At 37.0% G+C, this 18629-nt stretch overlaps 1 protein-coding gene across 1 annotated transcript in view; it reads right to left on the minus strand.

Moving 5' to 3' along the window:
- Nucleotides 1–9389: 9389 nt before the first annotated feature.
- AKAIN1 (A-kinase anchor inhibitor 1) overlaps nucleotides 9390–18629 on the minus strand; it is a 77082-nt gene continuing 67842 nt past the window's right edge. Inside the window, exon 3 of the mRNA XM_078151948.1 lies at nucleotides 9390–11586. Coding sequence (XP_078008074.1) covers nucleotides 11393–11586 — 194 coding nt within the window. The 3' untranslated portion in view covers nucleotides 9390–11392. The remainder of the gene's footprint in view (nucleotides 11587–18629) is intronic.

Genomic DNA, 18629 nt, shown 5'->3' on the forward strand with positions numbered 1-18629 from the left:
TGTGCCTCTTTTACATGAGATAATTTTCCTCATTCTTCCTCTCCCTTCCTTCTTCTTTCTGATCATCCCTCTTTCTCACCTATCCATTTTTTTACATCATCCCAACATAACTGGCTCACTCTCACACCCTCTTTCTATGTAAAATCCTTCTAATTGCCTAAATAATGATAATTGTAGAAGATAACATGCACTATCTTCCTCTATGGAAAAGTAAATAGTTTAACCATATTGAGTCTCTTGTGATTTCTCTTTCATGTTGACCTTTTTACATTTTTCTTGAGTTTTGTATTTGAAAGTGAAATTTTCTATTCAGCTCTGTTCTTTTCATTAAGAACATTTGAAAGTCATCGATTTCATTAAATATCCATTTCTCCCCTGAAAGATTATACTCAGTTTTTCTGGGTACATTACTCTTGGTTATAATACCAGCTCTTTTGCCTTCCAGAATATCATCTTCCAAGCCCTCTGCTTCTTTAATGTGGTAGCTGCTAAATCTTATGGGATCTTGGCTGTGGCTCCATGGTATTTAATGGTTTCTTTCTTGCTGCTTGAAGTATTTTCCCCCTGGCCAAGGAGTTCTGGAATTTGGCTTTAATACTCCTGAAATTTTCATTTTGGGATTTTTTAGGTGGTAATTGGTGGATTTTTCCAATTTCTATTTTACTTTCTGGTTCAAGGATATCTGGGCAGTTTTCCTTCATAATTTCTCTTTTTTTAATTTATTTTTTTTATGTTTTTTTCCATATGCTTTTGAGTTGAAAATTTTTCTCCCTTTTCCTCCCCCCCACCCTCCCCAAGATGCCACACAATCTGACATAGGCTTTACATTTACATACCCATTAAACATATTTTCACATTAGTAAAGTTGTAAGTAAAAATTAAAACCAATAAGAGTAACCATCAGAAAGATGAAACAAAACTCAACAGAAGGTAAAAATAAGTGATAGCGATTTGACTTCCACAGTTCTTTCTTTGGATGTGGACAGCATTTTCCATCCTGAGGTCTCTGGAGATGTCTTAGATCCTCGTAATGCTGAGAAGGGTTCAGTTTAACAATCTTAGTCATTGCATAACGTGGCTGTTATTGTGTACAAAGTCCTCTTGGTTCTGCTCACTTCACTCAGCATCAGACCATATAAGTCTTTCCAGGTTTTTCTGAAGTCAGCCTGTTCATCATTTCTTATAGCACAATAGTATTCCATTACATTCATATACCACAACTTGCTCAGCCATTCCCCAATTGATGGGCATCCTCTCAATTTCCAATTCTTTGCCACCACAAAAAGAGCTGCTATGAATATTTTTGTACATGTGGGTCCTTTTCCCATTTGTTTGATCTCTTTGGGATATAGCCCTAGAAGTGCTATTGCTGGATCAAAGGGTATGCACATTTTTGTAGCCCTTTGGGCATAGTTCCAAATTGTTCTCCAAAATGGTTGGATCATTTCACAACTCCACCAACAATGTATTAGTGTTCCAATTTTCCCACATCTTCTCCAACATTTATCATTTTCCTGTTTTGTCATGTTGGCCAATCTGATAGGTGTGATGTGGTACCTCAGAGTTGTTTTGATTTGCATTTCTCTAATCAATAATGATTTAGAGCATTTTTTCATATGACTATAGATGGCTTTAATTTCTTCATCTGAGAACTGTCTGTTCATATCCTTTGACCATTTATCAATTGGGGAATGGCTTGTGTTCTTATAAATTTGTCTTAATTCTCTATATATTTTAGAAATGAGGCCTTTATCAGAGAGACTGGTTGTAAAAATTCTTTCCCAATTTTCTACCTTCCTTCTAATCTTAGTTGCATTGGCTTTGTTTGTGCAAAAACTTTTCAATTTAATGTAATCAAAATTATCCATTTTGCTTTTCATAATGTTCTCTATCTCCTGTTTGGTCATGAATTCTTCTGTTCTCCATAGATCTGATAGGTAAACTATTCCTTGTTCTCCCAGTTTACTTATGGTATCAGCCTTTATATCTAAGTCCTGAACCCATTTTGACTTTATTTTGGTATATGGTGTGAGATTTGGGTCTATGCCTAGTTTCTGCCATACTCTTTTCCAGTTTTCCCAGCAGTTTTTTTCAAAGAGTGGGTTCTTATCCCAGAAGCTGGGGTCTTTGGGTTTATCAAATAATAGATTACTATAGTCATTGACTACTGTGTCTTGCATATTTAACCTATTCCACTGATCCACCTCCCTATTTCTTAGCCAGTACCAAGCAGTTTTGATGATTGCTGCTTTATAATACAATTTAAGATCTGGAATTGCTAGGCCACCTTCCCCTGCATTTCTTTTCATTAGTTCCTTTGATATTCTGGACCTTTTGTTTTTCCAAATGAATCTTGTTATTATTTTTTCTAACTCTATAAAATAATTTTTGGTAGTTTGATTGGTATGGCACTGAATAAGTAAATTAGCTTAGGTAGGATTGTCATTTTTATTATATTAGCTCGGCCTACCCATGAGCAACTGATGTTTTTCCAATTATTTAGATCTGATTTTATTTGTGTGAAAAGTGTTTTGTAATTGTGTTCATAGAGTTCCTGGGTTTGTTTCGGAGGTAGACTCCTAAATATTTTATAATGTCTACAGTAAGTTTAAATGGGATTTCTCTTTCTATCTCTTGCTGTTGGGCTTTGTTGGTAATATATAGAAATGCTGATGATTTATGTGGGTTTATTTTATAGCCTGCAACTTTGCTAAAGTTGTTTATTATTTCAAGTAGTTTTTTACTTGATTCTCTAGGATTCTCTAAGTATATCATCATGTCATCTGCAAAGAGTGATAGCTTTGTTTCTTCTTTACCTATTCTAATGCCTTCAATTTCTTTTTTCTTTATTGCTAAAGCTAATTTCCAGTACAATATTGAATAACAGTGGTGATAATGGACATCCTTGTTTCACCCCCGATCTTATTGGAAATGCTTCTAGCCTGTCCCCATTACATATAATGCTTGCTGAAGGTTTTAGATATATGCTATTTATTATTTTAAGGAAGACTCCATTTATACCTATGCTTTCTAGTGTTTTTAATAGGAATGGGTGTTGTATTTTATCAAAAGCTTTTTCTGCATCTATTGAGATGATCATGTGGTTTCTGTTGGTTTTGTTGTTGATATGCTCAATGATGCTGATAGTTTTCCTAATATTGAACCAACCCTGCATTCCTGGTATAAATCCTACCTGGTCATAGTGTATTATTCTTGTGATAAGTTGCTGCAATCTACTTGCTAGTATTTTGTTTAAAATTTTTGCATCTATATTCATTAGAGAAATTTGTCTATAATTTTCTTTCTCTATTTTGACTCTTCCTGGTTTAGGTATCAACACCATATTTGTATCATAAAAAGAATTTGGTAAGACTCCTTCTTCACCTATTTTCCCAAATAGTCTATATAGTATTGGAATTAATTGTTCTTTAAATGTTTGGTAGAATTCGCATGTAAATCCATCTGGCCCTGGAGATTTTTTCCTAGGGAGTTCATCAATGGCTTGTTCAATTTCTTTTTCTGAGATGGGGTTATTTAAGTATTTTACTTCCTCTTCGGTTAATCTGGGCAATTTATATTTTTGTAAATATGTATCCATTTCACTAAGATTGTCAAATTTGTTGGCATATAGTTGGGCAAAATAATTCCTAATTATTGTTTTAATTTCCTCTTCCTTGGTGATAGCTTGCCCTTTTCATTCTTGATACTAGTAATTTGGTTTTCTTCTTTCTGTTTTTTAATTAAATTAACCAAAGGTTTATCTATTTTATTGGTTTTTTCATAAAACCAGCTCTTAGTTTTATTTATTAGTTCAATAGTTTTCTTAATTTCAATTTTATTAATTTTTCCTTTGGTTTTCAATATTTCTAATTTGGTGTTTAGTTGAGGATTTTTAATTTGTTCTTTTTCTAGTTTTTTTAGTTGTATGCCCAATTCCTTAATCTCCTCTTTTTCTATTTTATTTATGTAAGCATTTAGAGATATAAAACTTCCCTAAGAACTGCTTTCCTGCATCCCATAGGTTTTGGTATGTTGTCTCATTATTGTCATTCTCTTGAATGAAATTATTGATTGTTTCTATGATTTGTTGTTTGACCCAATCATTTTTTAGGATTAGATTATTTAGTTTCCAATTATTTTTTAGTCTATCTTTCCATGGCCCTTTATTACATATAATTTTTATTGCATCATGATCTGAAAAGGATGCATTTAATATTTCTGCCTTTCTGCATTGGATTGTGAGGTTTTTATGCCCTAGTACATGGTCAATTTTTGTGTATGTGCCATGTACTGCAGAAAAAAGTATATTCCTTTCTATCCCCATTCAGTTTTCTCCAGAGGTCTATCATACCTAACTTTTCTAATGTTCTATTCACCTCCTTAACTTCTTTCTTGTTTATTTTGTGGTTAGACTTATCTAGTGCCGAGAGGGGAGGTTCAGGTCCCCCACTAGTATAGTTTTGCTGTCTATTTCTTCCTGTAACTCCCTGAACTTCTCCTGTAAGAATTTGGATGCTATACCATTTGGTGCATATATATTTAGTAATGATATTACTTCATTGTCTATGGTGCCTTTTAGCAGGATGTAGTTTCCTTCCTTATCTCTTTTGATTAGATCTATTTTTGCTTTTGCTTTGTCTGAGATCAGGATTGCTACCCCTGCTTTTTTTACTTCAGCTGACGCATAATATATTCTGCTCCAGCCTTTTACCTTTACCCTGTATGTGTCACTCTTTTTCAAATGTGTTTCCTGTAAACAACATATTGTAGGATTATGGTTTTTAATCCATTCTGCAATCCATTTTTTTTATGGGAGAGTTCATCCCATTCACATTCACAGTTATGATTACTATCTGTGTCTTTTTCTCCATCCTTTTCCCCCTTTTATGCTTTTCTTTCTCCTTTTTCCTTTCCCCCTTCACTAGTGTTTTGCTTTTGACCACCCCTTTCAGTCCCTTCCCCCTTTTATTATCCCTTTCCCTTTTCTTCCCCTTTAGTCTTACTGCTGCTTCCCTCCCTTCTTTCCCCCCCTTTTCTTTCCCTCCCTTTTCTTTCCCTTTTCCCTCCTACTGCCTATAGGGCAAGTTAGATTTCTATACCTAACTGATTATATTATGCCCTTCTTGAGCCAAATCTGATGAGAGTAAGGTTCAAACAATGCTCCCCCCCTTCTTTCCCTCTGCTGTAATAGGATTTTGTGTCTTTTCCTGTAATGTAATTTACCCTTGTCTGCCTCCTCCTTTCTCAGTACATTTTCTAAGATCAGATTGACCCACTTATTTGGATCCATTTAACCCACTTGATTAGATTTTTTTTATCATTACATCAAAGTCAACTAATATCCACCCTCTTTATGTATACTCCTTTAACAAGGTGTAATAACAATACAGTTCTCAAGGGTTGCAAGTCTCATATTCCCTTGTAGGGGTTTAAACAGCCCCCCCCATTAACAACATATTGTATCCTTCTGTCCCATTTACCTTTTTAAGTCCTTCTTGAGTCCTGTACTTGAAGATCAAATTTTTTGTTGAGCTCTGGTCTTTTTATCAGGAAAGTTTGGAAGTCTCCTATTTCATTGAATATCCACCTCCTCCCTTGAAAAATGATGCTCATTTTTGCTGGGTAATTGATCCTTGGCTGCATTCCAAGCTCCTTTGCCTTATGGAATATCATGTTCCATGCCCTGCGGTCTTTTAATGTAGAAGCTGCAAGGTCCTGTGTAATCCTGACTGTGGTTCCATGATATTTAAATTCTTTCTTTCTGGCTGCTTGCAGCACCTTCTCTTTCATCTGGTAATTTTGGAATTTTGCTATTATATTTCTTGGTGTTGTCAATTTGGGATCCCTTTCTATGGTTACTTTCCCTTCTGGTTCTAGGACTTCCGGGCAGTTTTCCTTCATGATTTCCTGAAAGATACTGTCCAGGCTCTTTTTTTCATCATGATTTTCAGGTAGTCCAATAATTTTTAAATTGTCTCTCCTGAGTCGATTTTCCAGGTCGGTTGTTTTACTGATGAGGTATTTTACATTTTCATCTATTTTTTCATTTTTTTGTTTCTGTTTGACTGATTCTTGCTCTCTCATAGAGACATTAGTTTCCATTTGTCCAATTCTAGTTTTTAACAGATTGTTTTCTTCTGTTAGTTTTTGTACTTCCTTCTTCAACTGGCCAATTGTGTTTTTTAGGGACTTGTTTCCTTCAGTACTCTTCTGTTAGATTTTGTACTTCCTTCTTCAACTGGCCAATCGTGTTTTTTAGGGACTTGTTTTCTTCAGTGTACTCTTCTGTTAGTTTTTGTCCTTCCTTCTTCAATTGGCCAATTGTGTTTTTTAGGGACTTGTTTTCTTCAGTGTATTTTTTTTCCAATGGCCAATTGTATTTTTGAAGGACTCTTTTACCTCTCTCATTTGACTATTAAAATCCTTCTTGAGCTCTTCTAAGAAGGCTTTTTGGGCTTCAGACCAGTTCATATTCCCTTTTGTTGTTGCAGATGTGGGTTTGTTGACAGTGTTGTCCTCTTCAGAATTTCTGTCTTGATCTTCACTCTTCTCATAATATGAATCTATGGTACGTTTCTTTTTACCCATGGTGTTTCTTTATTCCCTGGCCTTTAAAGAGATTGAGCTCTCCTGCTGGGGAACAGAGGGTACTGACCCAAGCTTCTTGTGTTGGGAGCCTAGGTCTTGGTCACTGGCTTTGCGTGCTGGGGCCTCTTATGCTGGGAATTGGAGGCTGTAGGTTTCTGGCAGCTTACCTTGTGTTGGGCTGGAATCAGCAAGGCTGGAACTTTCAGGCAATTCTAGGTTGTCTGCTTTTCCTTTCCTTTAGCTTTCTTCCGCTCCTTTTAGATGGGTGCTGCAGGATGTTTATCTGCCTGGGGCCCCTGACAGTGTTGTCTCCCTCGTTTCTGCTAATGCACTGGGAGATTCCTTTGCAGTGGAGTGCTGAGGCACCTGGTGGTTTTCTGAGCTGGTTTCCACCGGTTCCCCCCCTCACTGAGGCACTCGGAGGTCCAAGTGTTGGTGTTTGCCTGCTCTACCACCTGGGCTTCAGGATTTCTTCACAATTGGAGTCTGCAGGGCTCCCACCACTCACCTGGTGTTGGGTTGGAATCAGCAAGACTGGGGCTTTAGGAAGCCTTTAGGTTGTTTTCTTCACCTCTGTTCAGATGAATGCCACAGGGTACTTGTCTGCCTGGGGCCTCTTGTAGTTCTGCCTCCCTTATTTTTGCTGAGGCACTGGGAGACCCGTTTGCTGGGCTGCTGCTTCTCGTCTTAATTCTAGTTCAGGTATTCCTGGGTTTTTTTTTTCTGGGGTGATATTTTCTGGGTTTTCAGAGATTGATAGGGGAGAGTGAGAGTGACTACCTTTTCACTCTGCCATCTTGGCTCCCGGAAGCGGAAGTGGATAATTTCTTGAAATATGACGTCCATGCTCTTTTTTTGATCATGACTTTCAGGTAATCCAATAATTCTATATTATTTCTTCACAATCTATTTTCCAGGTCAGTTGCTTTTCCAGTAAGATAGCTCACTTTTTCTTCTATTTTTTTTTCATTCATTTGATTTTGTTTTGTTGCTTTCTGATGTTTCATGGAGACATTAGCTTTCACTTGCCCAATTCTAATTTTTAAGGAATTATTTTTTAAGTGAATTTTTTTACCTCATTTTCCATTTGGCCAATTCTGTTTTCAAGGTGTTATTTTTGTAAGTATTTTTGTGCTTCTTTTACTAAACTGTTAATTTTTTCATAATTTCTTTGCTTTCATTTCTTTGACTAACTTTTCATTTACCACTCTTAAACAATTTTGAAAATTATTTTTTAACTCTTTCAGGAATTTTTTGGGGAGTGTGGCTTGTCTCCAATTCACATTTTTCTTTGAGTCTTTGCTTGTAGCTATTTTGACTTCATTGTCTTCTTCAGAGTTTGTATCTTGCTCTTCCCTGTCAACATCATTGCTTTTTACAGCCAGGTTTTTTTCATTTCAATTTTTGTTTTGTTTTGTGCTGTTTATTCACTTTCCCACTTTATTTCTTGATTTGGAAATTTATGTCACTATTGGATTCTGTTCTTGGTGAAGAGTGAGGGGAGGGGCACTGTCTCAAGCTTCAGGCTTTTCTGCACTTCTGTTTTCAGAGCTAGCTCTGGGAGTTTGGAAGTTTTTAGTGTTTACAAAGTGGTGTGGTGATCTTGGGAGATGTATGGTCACCGCTTTCTTGGCCTAAACTTTGGTCCCTATCCAGGAAGGGCCCCTGATCCCTTGGGATTGCAATCAATACTGCTTCTCTGGGCCCTACTTCCCTTGGGACCAGAATTGATACTGCTCCTTAGGGTTCTGATCCCTTGGGGCCAGAAGTTATACTACCCTTCAGGGCTTCCACTCCCTCTTGACTCAAAGTGCTCCTCACTGTCCTTGAACTATGACCCAGAAATGAATATAGTTAATTGAGCTGCCAAACAGTCCCTGGTCCTGCAACCAGTGCTAAAAGAGTGGTACCCTGTAATCTCTTTCTGACCAGTTGCCAGGTCCTCTTACTGTATCTGGCTTGAGAGTTTCCAAAGCTGCTGATGCTTCTAGTCCTAGCCCCACCTAGTCCTATCACTGGTGTTGCATGCATGGGGGCTCCAGGCTAGTCTCCACCCCCATGTCACAGATCTCTCTTTCTGACCTAAGTTATCTTGGGCTGGAAGAATGTCTAACTCTGACCCTTTGTTGGCTCTGCCACTCCAGAATTTGATCTGAGGCCTTATTTTAAAGATAGTTGGAGAGGAATGTTGGGAGAGCTGAGTGCTTTCCCATTCTGCCATCTTGGCTGAGTCATGTTCTCTTGATAAGACATCTAGGTGGTACAGTGGATAGAAAGCTGGACTTTGAGTCAAGAAGAGCAGGAATTGAATCCTGCCTCAACACTTGTTGGCTTTGTGACCCAGAGCAATTCACTTAATATTTCTCACCTTCAGTTTCCTCATCTCTAAAATGGGGATAATCACTTAAACTTTCTCAGCCTTAGTTCACTTGTATAAAAAAAAGTGGATAACTATACCACCTCTGTCATTGTGTTGTAGTAAGAATTAAAAGAAATTACACATGAAAAGAACTTTTCAAACCTTAAAGTAGTAGAAATGTGAACTATTCTTTGATATAATTTGACAGTCTTGAGGCGACATTGCCTTCTTAAAATCACACATTAGTTGCAAATAGTAAGTGCCTAATTATTGATTGTTGGAAAGAGATAAAGCAACATGCTCTGACCCATTTGGATTGCCCTGATTTTTAATGCCTAGGGATCCCTTTGCAGATTCATGATGCTTTATGTTGAAATACAGATATAAAATGATCCCCCACATCATAGTGATGAATTTTTTTTTAAATACACAGACAAAATGCTTCCAATGTGGACAAAGTATTTAATTACAAATAACATTCAGATACAGAGGTCTGAGCACTGTCATGTTAAGCCATAGAGATGTTCCCAATTGCCTTGGAAACATGAACATAGGTACACATCAAACAGGAGAAGTGGCTGATGGAGTCATTCCTAATAATCATAAGACAGACATGAACAGTAAACATGGAGATGCTCTCAGAGAAATAAATTATACCCAGTTATTTGCAGGATACAAGCACTTAAATTTATTTATGTGTACTTTCCCTAAATACTTTCATTTCCGCTATGCAATATATTCTCACAGCACACACATCTTCCTTTAGACATTTTTAAACTTTGACTATCACCCATTCTGCTATAAAATTTTGTGGATCTTTGGGTTGCAAACTGCATTTAAATTAATCCCTTCCCGTGACTTTATTCCATCTGTGCACAGTGGGAGACCATCTAACAGAGCACAGAAGAGATTGCTTTCATTCTTCTGCTAATATCTACCCCATCCGTCACAGAAAGTATAACATATTGAGATTCTGGAATAAAAATTTCAGTATCAGTCACCATATTCCTCTGCCAATCCTCTGCTCTGCTATTTCATCTAGACGACATAAGCATTACTATTAAGAGGGTAGGAGATGGCATAGAGAAGTTTGAGCAAAGGTGAAGTACCTTTTCTCTCTCCTATAAATCTCATCTCTTTTCCCCAATCATTGAATGTTAGTGATAGAAAGGTCTGTAGTTGGCATCTTAAAATTTTAAAGATGGAAAAGTCATAAGGACTATGATAAGGCTTGTCATATCTGAAGTGGCTTTATTGACTATGTGTCACAAGGCTTGAAAGAGAAATTACTTCATACACACATATACACACACACACTTTTCGCTACACGATCGCAAAGATTGCCTTCATTATTATGTGTTCAAATTTCAAAATATTAGAAAAAAAATTAAATGAGGCTGAGAAGGAGAAGAATTTGTGTGATTTTTATGACACATTAAAGAAAAAAGTCATAGCTGGCTTGTGGGTGGAATAATCTTTCCCAAAATGAGTAAAGGATACTAATGAAGACATAGAGCTTGGGATTTCAACAATATTATCAAATGGTATTTGTCATACCCTAGGGCTCGCCCTAGACCGTGAGCCAAGGGCCAGTCCCAAAGAGAACTGCCTACAGTGTGGATGAACCTCATCTCTAGGGTCCAGTGATTTTGCCTAATGTTCATGATGATATTGAAGAAAAACAAACAAGAGTACCTCATGCCCACAGGGCCTGATTTATTTCAAGACTTGAGATGGTGAAAGGAATTCTTGGTGTTCCCAAAGGATTTCTGCATAGAAGAGGATAAATATCATCCACCACTACCCTGTAATTCAGGAAAAAAATGACCTGAAAACTTGCTCTTGAGAAATCTCAAATCTTTTTTTAAACAGTAGTTTTATATACTTTTACCCTATCCATGTTCTAGTATCAGTGAGAACTATAAATGACCACTGTCCTAGCACTTTGTTTTCAATTTGCCTTAGTAGTACTTTAACTCTACCCCCATGAGAGCCTCTTTCTTTCTATTTCAAAGTAATCTGAAATGGTAGTCCCTCCCTTTCCCATCATGTTGTTTGTTTTGTTTTGTTCCTGGAAGATACTAAATCAGGGACTTCGCAGTTGGTCAATCAAACTCACTTCTACACAGATGCAGAAAGGCAGAAGTGAAAGAAAAAAAAAGCTAGAATATTAAGCCACAGGAAGAAACTGGGCTTCAAACTGTACCTGTAATTTCAATGTCACTTTTCTTCCTCTGATATATTTAAGGGGCACTGCCAAAATATAGACTTGGTCACCTAATGCTCTTCAAAGCAATCCTGGTCAGCTACTGTGGCATCATACTACCTCTAGGTGCTAATTGCGCTTTGGTTGGCTTTGTTGATAATGTTGCAGTGGGACACATTGGATTCTAAGAGGAAGGCTGGAAACAGAGCAGTACTAAGAGCAAGACCAGGGGAGCTGGGCTATTTCTTTTCATGCTTCTTGGTGAGCTTCCCCATCCCTAGCTGCAGTCTGCTCCTGCTGGTTGTAGTACGTTCTTCCTTTTGTTGGCTTTCCTGGGAGACTTGTTGTACAGCTCGTAGGATGGCGTTTTGGACAATCTGCTTGCTGGCATTCTGTAATTTTGCTTCTTCGGGTTCAGATCCAGGTTTCTCACCTAGAAAGTTATAACAGGGAAAAAGAGGGAGCTAATTTCAAAAGAAACATCACCACATAACAACAAATTTTATTAAGCACCTACTATGTGCCAGGTGCTTGGAATAAAAATGTAAAAAATGAAACAATCCCTACTCTGAAGGGGGTTATATTCTAAAGGAAAAACAGGTAATATAAATACATGCAAAATAAATATAGAGAGAATAAATACAAAGCAGTTAAAATACAGGTCATTTACTCCAAATGTCATTCAGATATTCATTCTGCAGGGAGGTTCTCACTTTTTCAGAGATTGTAGGAGCAGGAAGCCACTAATTAGTCTCTTCCTTTGGTAGACACCCATCTCCATGATGTCAAAACAATGTTAGTCAATAAAAGTTTCAATAAATATGAAGACCTCAGCTACTGGGATAAGGACTCAATATCTGATAATTAAAAAAAACTGCTAGGAAAATTGAACAGCAGTATGGAAAAATTAGATTTGGATGAACACCTCAGACTTATATAAAGATAAGCTCCAAATGGGATGTTTTACCTTATATAGAGTCAAATCATAGAAAAATGAAGAAACATGGAATAAATTATCAACCAAGTCTATAGAAAGCAAAAAAAAATTATAACAAAACAAGAAATAGAGAAGATCATGGCTGATTGAAAATTAATAATTTTTGCACAAATAAATCCAATAAAGAATAAGATATAAACAATTAGAGTGAAAACTTCACAGCAAGTTTCTCTGATAAGGTCTAAAATATGAGAAACTGATTCAAATTCATGTGAATAAGAGCCATTCCCCAGTTAATAAATAGTCTAAGAATACTGATAGGCAGTTCTCAAAAGAAGAAATGATAATCACAAGTGTTCATTAAACCATATAATCTCAGAGTTGGAGCAGACCAAAAGGTCATCTAGTCCAGAAGCATCAAATACTCCAACCCACATCATTCCTGAGTATAACCTGTATCAGATTACAGTGTAGTTCCTATCTGATTTTAATGTGTTGATATATTAATGAAAAAAGAAAGAAATGTGTGGTTCTTTAAATCAATACATGAACCACAGTGGTCCTTATGCATAATTTAGAAGCTCCCATTTCTATTCAAAATTGACACCACTGATCTAGTCCAACCACCTGCCTGAAACACAAATCTTTTCATTTATAGCATCTCAACAAGTGGCTAGTTATCCTGTTAAAACACTTCTAGGTGGTGCAATGGATAGGATGCCAGGCCTGGAATCAGGAAGATTTATTTTCCTGAGTTCAAATCTGGCCTCAGAGGTGTACTAGCTGTGTGAGCCTGGAAAAGTCACTTATCCCTGTTCACCTCAGTTTCCTCATCATAAAATGAACTGGAGAAGGAAATGGTAAACCACTCTAGTACCTGCCACGAAAACTCCAAATAGGTTCACAAAGAGCTAGACACAACCGAAGCGACTGAACTGCGATAGTAATGAAGAAGTTAGTGAGCAGCTGAGTACTTTGACAGCTCTAATTGTTAGAAAGTGAGAAAGTTCTTGCTTTTGTGGAGTAGAAATATCCATCTACCAAAAAGTCTCTTTGATGGCCTGGTATCACATAGTAATTCACTCATTCAACAAGCATCTATTAAATGTCTATGACATCACACTGTCTTTTATACAACTGATAGGTAAAAATAAAATAGCCTCACAAGCAAATCATTTCTGAGCCCCAACACATATATACCACATATACCACACACACACACACCTAATATTCCCCTTTCTTATTAGTTTCATTGTAGGTAGGGTCTTATCAGTGAGCTAATTCCTGGGAAACTTCTCACCAGCCCAGCTACTGACTTCAGGGAGACACTTTAAGCAGACTTTTTAGTTTGCCCATTATATGGTTAAAGTTTGTTTCATTTAGTCAGATCCAGGCAAGGAGAATTTATTGATTACTTTCTATGTGCTATGCATTGGGAATGAAAGCAAATGCAGTCTATTTACTCAAGAAGCTCCATTCAAATATGAGAGAAAATGTAAATAAGTAGGTACATACATATGAGATTATATAGAATATATGGAAGTTAATCTCATAGAGAAAGACATCTGTAACTAAAGGGACCAGGGATGGGGAAAGCCTCCTGCAGAAGATGGAATTTGAGCTGAGTCTTAAAGGAAGTCAGGGAAGCTAAGAGACAGAGGAGAAAGGGAGAGTAAACTCCTGGGAACCCATTTCCTTAACCATTTTTCATGGCCTCTATGTGTCCACACGAAATGAAAGTGCATTCTGGCTTTAGGAAGGCTTCTACTAACTGAACACCTGAACATGCCAAACTTATTTGAATTTCATTCAACTTGTCTAAAGAGACAAACACCAGATTAAATAAAGGCCTAGAATTCAATGCAAAATACTGAAGAGACTAACACATTATCCATGAGAAAGAAATAAAGATTCAAACAAATACGTTTTCCAGGAAAAACTACTGTTGCACAGAGCTGCCAGCTGAAGAAGGACAATTTGAGGGAGATAACAAGGTAGAAATCTATGCTGTACTTGAGGTTTGAGCAAGGTTTTAAAGGTCAGATCTCTGCTCTTGAAAATAGTTATATAACCAAGCAACATGGTTGTTAAAACTAAAGTATCATAGAATTTCATAACTGGAAAGGTTCTTAAAGACTACTGAATGCATCCCCTCTCATTTTCCAAGTGAGGGAATGTGAAGACCAGAGAGGTCTCCTGTCAAATATTTTCTCTGCTGTGTGTGTGGATGGGTTGGGGAATAGAAGAGGAACAGAGACAAAACAAACAAAACGCAAAAAAAAAAAACAGGCTGACTCCTAAGTAATAGGGAAATAGAAGTGAAGAGAAGTCTGCTTAATTTTGTTTCAATTGCATGTTTCAGTGACAGTGGCAAGGCTAAAAGAAATTTGGGTGGGGGAGGGAAAAGAATGGAAAGTAAAAAAAAATTCTTAAGGGCAGTAATAAAACTAACCTAAAAAATTGCTAGACCCATCCATGATATGTTAATAACCACATGGTCCTATTTCATGCTCCTGGAAAACTGTCATGGAGAGCAATGATTATCAGCACACTCCATTACAGTACCTAAAGGGTAAATGACAACTGGGCAGAAAGCAGGACTATTTATTAAAGTGTCAAGGAGGTCACTCTGTTGTGATCTACCAAATGCTCTGAAACTGCTTGAATTTAATTCAATTAGTCAGTGAAGAATAACCTATGACAATGTGTATGTTTTATTACCTAGCTGAAAATTATGGAAATAGCCCATATCCAAATAATTAGCCCTTGCATGGCTACTTTCATATCCTGCTGAGAATGATGAATAGATTTAGTTACCATTCCATTTTTAAATGCGTAACATAAATTCACATAAACAAAAATAAGCCTCAGACAAAGGCATGAAGTAAACAACATTTATTCTCAGCATCTTTGATATCTTTCTTATTCCAGGCAGTATCCCAGCAGTATATTGTCTGTCTGTCTCTCCCTTTCCTCATTCTTTCTACTTCTTCCTGTCCATTCTTCCCTTTGCCTCTCTCTCTCCTTGTCTCTCTTCCTCCCTAGAATTGATTAGGCCCCCCCACTCCATCCCAACTCTCTCTCCCTCTCTGTTTCTTTGTCTCTCCCTCCATTTTCCTCTCTCTCCCTGACCCCTACCACTGAAACTTAGTTGTCCTTTTGTCTTTAAGGGGAGAGCTATCAGCTGTCACATTATAAAATAAAAATTACGTTGCAATGATGTTAATGACTAATCACAACTCAATGTGTTTGCCTTTTGTGGTTATCTTCATCTTATAAGACTGATATAGCCCAAAGAACTAGTTGGATCTCTGAAAGATCGATAGAAAGTCAAGAAATAGTATTAGCAAGAAGAATTGACATTTCTAGTGTTTTAGTATTTGTGGAGCCTTTGTATACATTCTCTCATGTGATCATTGAAACAACTCTTTGAGATAAGTAAATTTATGATCTGGTCTTTGAAACCCCAGCATCCTATGCACTACAGCTTGCTGCCTCTCAAGAAAGATATCTTTGAGATAAGAGGGCCCTTGTTATAGACTCTTTAAATCACACCAGGTTAAGTGCTATCCAAAAGAATCTTTACAAAAGGCCAACCTTGCCCATAGACATTTTTTCACTCCCATTTTAGGGTAGGACTAAGGACAGAAACAAACACATAAGAATAGTGATTTCTAGGATAGCCAGGATGAGAACAAAATCCAATAACTTTAAAATTACTGCTGTATCTCCTCCCCAAATAAAATGAGATAAGTCTTAAGATATCTAAGCAACCAAAATTAACCAACTCATCATGTCTGAAGTGATATCAGCTCTACTGTAATGTGGTCCCAATTCAAAAGTTAATATAGATCTGATATTGGTTTGATTCAAACATGGATTCACCTTCAGCCTGGCTGCTAATCTCCAAAGGCACTTTTTCCATCTCTGAGGTTAACTGTTGACCACCATCCATATTAATAATTAAATAGTGATTTTCCTCTCAAGAACTAAAGCCATTTTCACATTTATTCTCACACTTCCATTGCAATGTACAAGGTCAAATGGAGCAAGTGTAGTTCATCTATTTTTGCCTTGTTTGGAAAATGAGCCTAGGAAAAGCTAGACTTTCCTTTTCTCTAGTATGGAAAAGACAAGGAAAGCCTAGTCTTTCCCATACGCCAACAGTAGTAGGGCTAAGACAAGAACTATGATCTCCCAAATTCTTTGCATACTGGAAATTACAATGTTAACAATTCCTATCAGAACAAAAATACAAACTTCTCCACACAGACATGCACTGCATTCTCCTCCAATGCCTCAGCACACAGGGACCTCAGCTATGTTTGCAGAACACAAGATCTGGCTGGTCCCAGAAAGATGATAAGACTTTGGTTACAAGCCTAGTAATGAACTGTTGTCATCCAAGGACAAGTCTCAATAGGCTTCTAACACCAGGGAAAGAATTTTTCTCAGCCCAAAGGCAAATCATGAACTTTTTATTAAAGAAACACAATCTATGTTGGTGGAGGAAATCCTGACAGTGATGAAATCACCCATCTTTCAAAATGCAAAAACTGCCAAGTAAAACCTAAAATAAAAGTTCAAGTGATTCATGGGAATGGCCAGCTTAGCAGAAAGTCACATCTACTTTTCCATCTTCTCCTTCTCCTCTTCTAACTACAAGAAATTAGAAAGCAGATGTTACCATAGGCCAATTGTTATCACCTCCTCAAAAAGAGCAAATAAACTAGTCTCCTTTTCTGCTAAGTGGGATGGTGACAGCTACAAGATTTTTCTATGAGATGTGTTGGAATTTATCTTCATCACTTCCAGATGTTCATCACTTCCAGTGAGGTATAATGGAGACTGCCTAGTGTTATGTGTCTGAGGTCGAATTTGAACTCAGGTTCTCCTGAATTCAGGGTTGGTGCTCTATCCACTGTGCCATCTAGCTGCCCCTAGATGAAGCTTTCTTGTGCTTTAGCCAGTCACTACTCTGATCAAAATTCTTCACCAGCTTCCTATTATCTATTCAGTGAAGTCCAAGTACCTTAGCCTGATATTCAAGGCTGACTTTCCTTTTCAGTTTTGTCTCATACTACTCTCTCCAATGGATACTAAACTCTAGCCCTTAAACACCCCAAAAATATGTTATGCTTTTCTATTTCTGGCCTTGCCCTATTCTTGAAGTCCTCTTAAGCCATAATCTTTACCTGTTGAAATCTCACCCATTATTATTGACCCAGCTCAAATGCTGTCTCTTCCTTGTCCAATGTAAAATGAGCTTTCCCTACTGTGTCTTCTCATGGTTGTATGTATGCCTCTCTTGTATGCTATTTTTTTTATTACACGGTTAATTCTGTAAATTAACTTTTTTGATTCTATTAACGTTACCAGTATACCTATTAGCATGTTCCCCCAAGCTTCCCTTTTGTGTTTTATCTTCCCCAATTAGAATGCAAGTTCCTTGAGGGAGCTTGTATTTCTATCCCCAGAACTTAGCACAGTGTCTGGCATATGATATATACTTAATAAATGTGTATTGATTTTACATGTTATATTCTCTAGAACGGTGCTTCTTAAACTTTTTCCACTTGAGACCACTTTTTGCATTTTGGCAGCTTTTGATGGCATTGCATAGCCTGAGGGCATGCACAGTGCAAAGTACACATGCTTTGTGTTCAGAACCAAAGCTGCAGTGAAGCTTGCAATACAGGCAAGCACTGCCAGAAATACTGTAGATTCATCATGTGTTTGATTTTGAATTAATTTTTGGTCATTGCACATTCAGGAACCTTTTTACTGTTGCCAAATTTTTTGCGACCCCATAAGGGCTCACAATCCACAGTTTCAGAAGCACTGCTCTAGAACAGAGGTATCAGACTTCCTACCTGCCCCACTCCACCTGCAAGATTCCTGAGTGCATCTGAACAAGATTAAAATGTAATTGGGAAACATTTAACAAAATAAATAAAAATGCAATAAAACATAGATAATGTTAATTTGTGGTTTCTAAGTCACCTTCTCTTTGAGTTTCACAACAATGCCCTAGAAAACTATAATCTCCCTGGGTGAAAGGAACAGGTGGATTTTTTTATTCTATTTGTATCTCCTTGATGCCTAGATCAGTGTTGTGTACTCAGTAGGTAATAAATATTTGACTTAAATTGTTAAGTTACAACGAAATTTGTTAACATGCTGGCACATCTCATTTATATATATATATATATATATATATATATATATATATGAAATGCTTGTGTCTGAGGACATATTTTGACCTGTTGTTTGTCTTCATTCATATGATAAATTGGGTAGTAATGGGACTGAATGGTACAACTATTAGTAGATTTCAAACAATCCATAAAAATTCTAGTTGAATGTGGAAGGAAAAGCATATAGCTTGATTGGCAAGTTAAGTTAAGCTATTATGGTGGTGCCAAACTCAAATAGAAATGGGGAATAGTAAACCATACATAAGGATCCCTGCAGGCTGCACGTTGACTTAGAAAACAACATTAACATTACATACACACACACACATACATATACATGTA

Source organism: Phascolarctos cinereus, unplaced genomic scaffold (assembly GCF_003287225.1).
Source record: "Phascolarctos cinereus isolate Bilbo 61053 unplaced genomic scaffold, phaCin_HiC Scaffold_4;HRSCAF=312, whole genome shotgun sequence".
NCBI lineage: Eukaryota > Metazoa > Chordata > Mammalia > Diprotodontia > Phascolarctidae > Phascolarctos > Phascolarctos cinereus.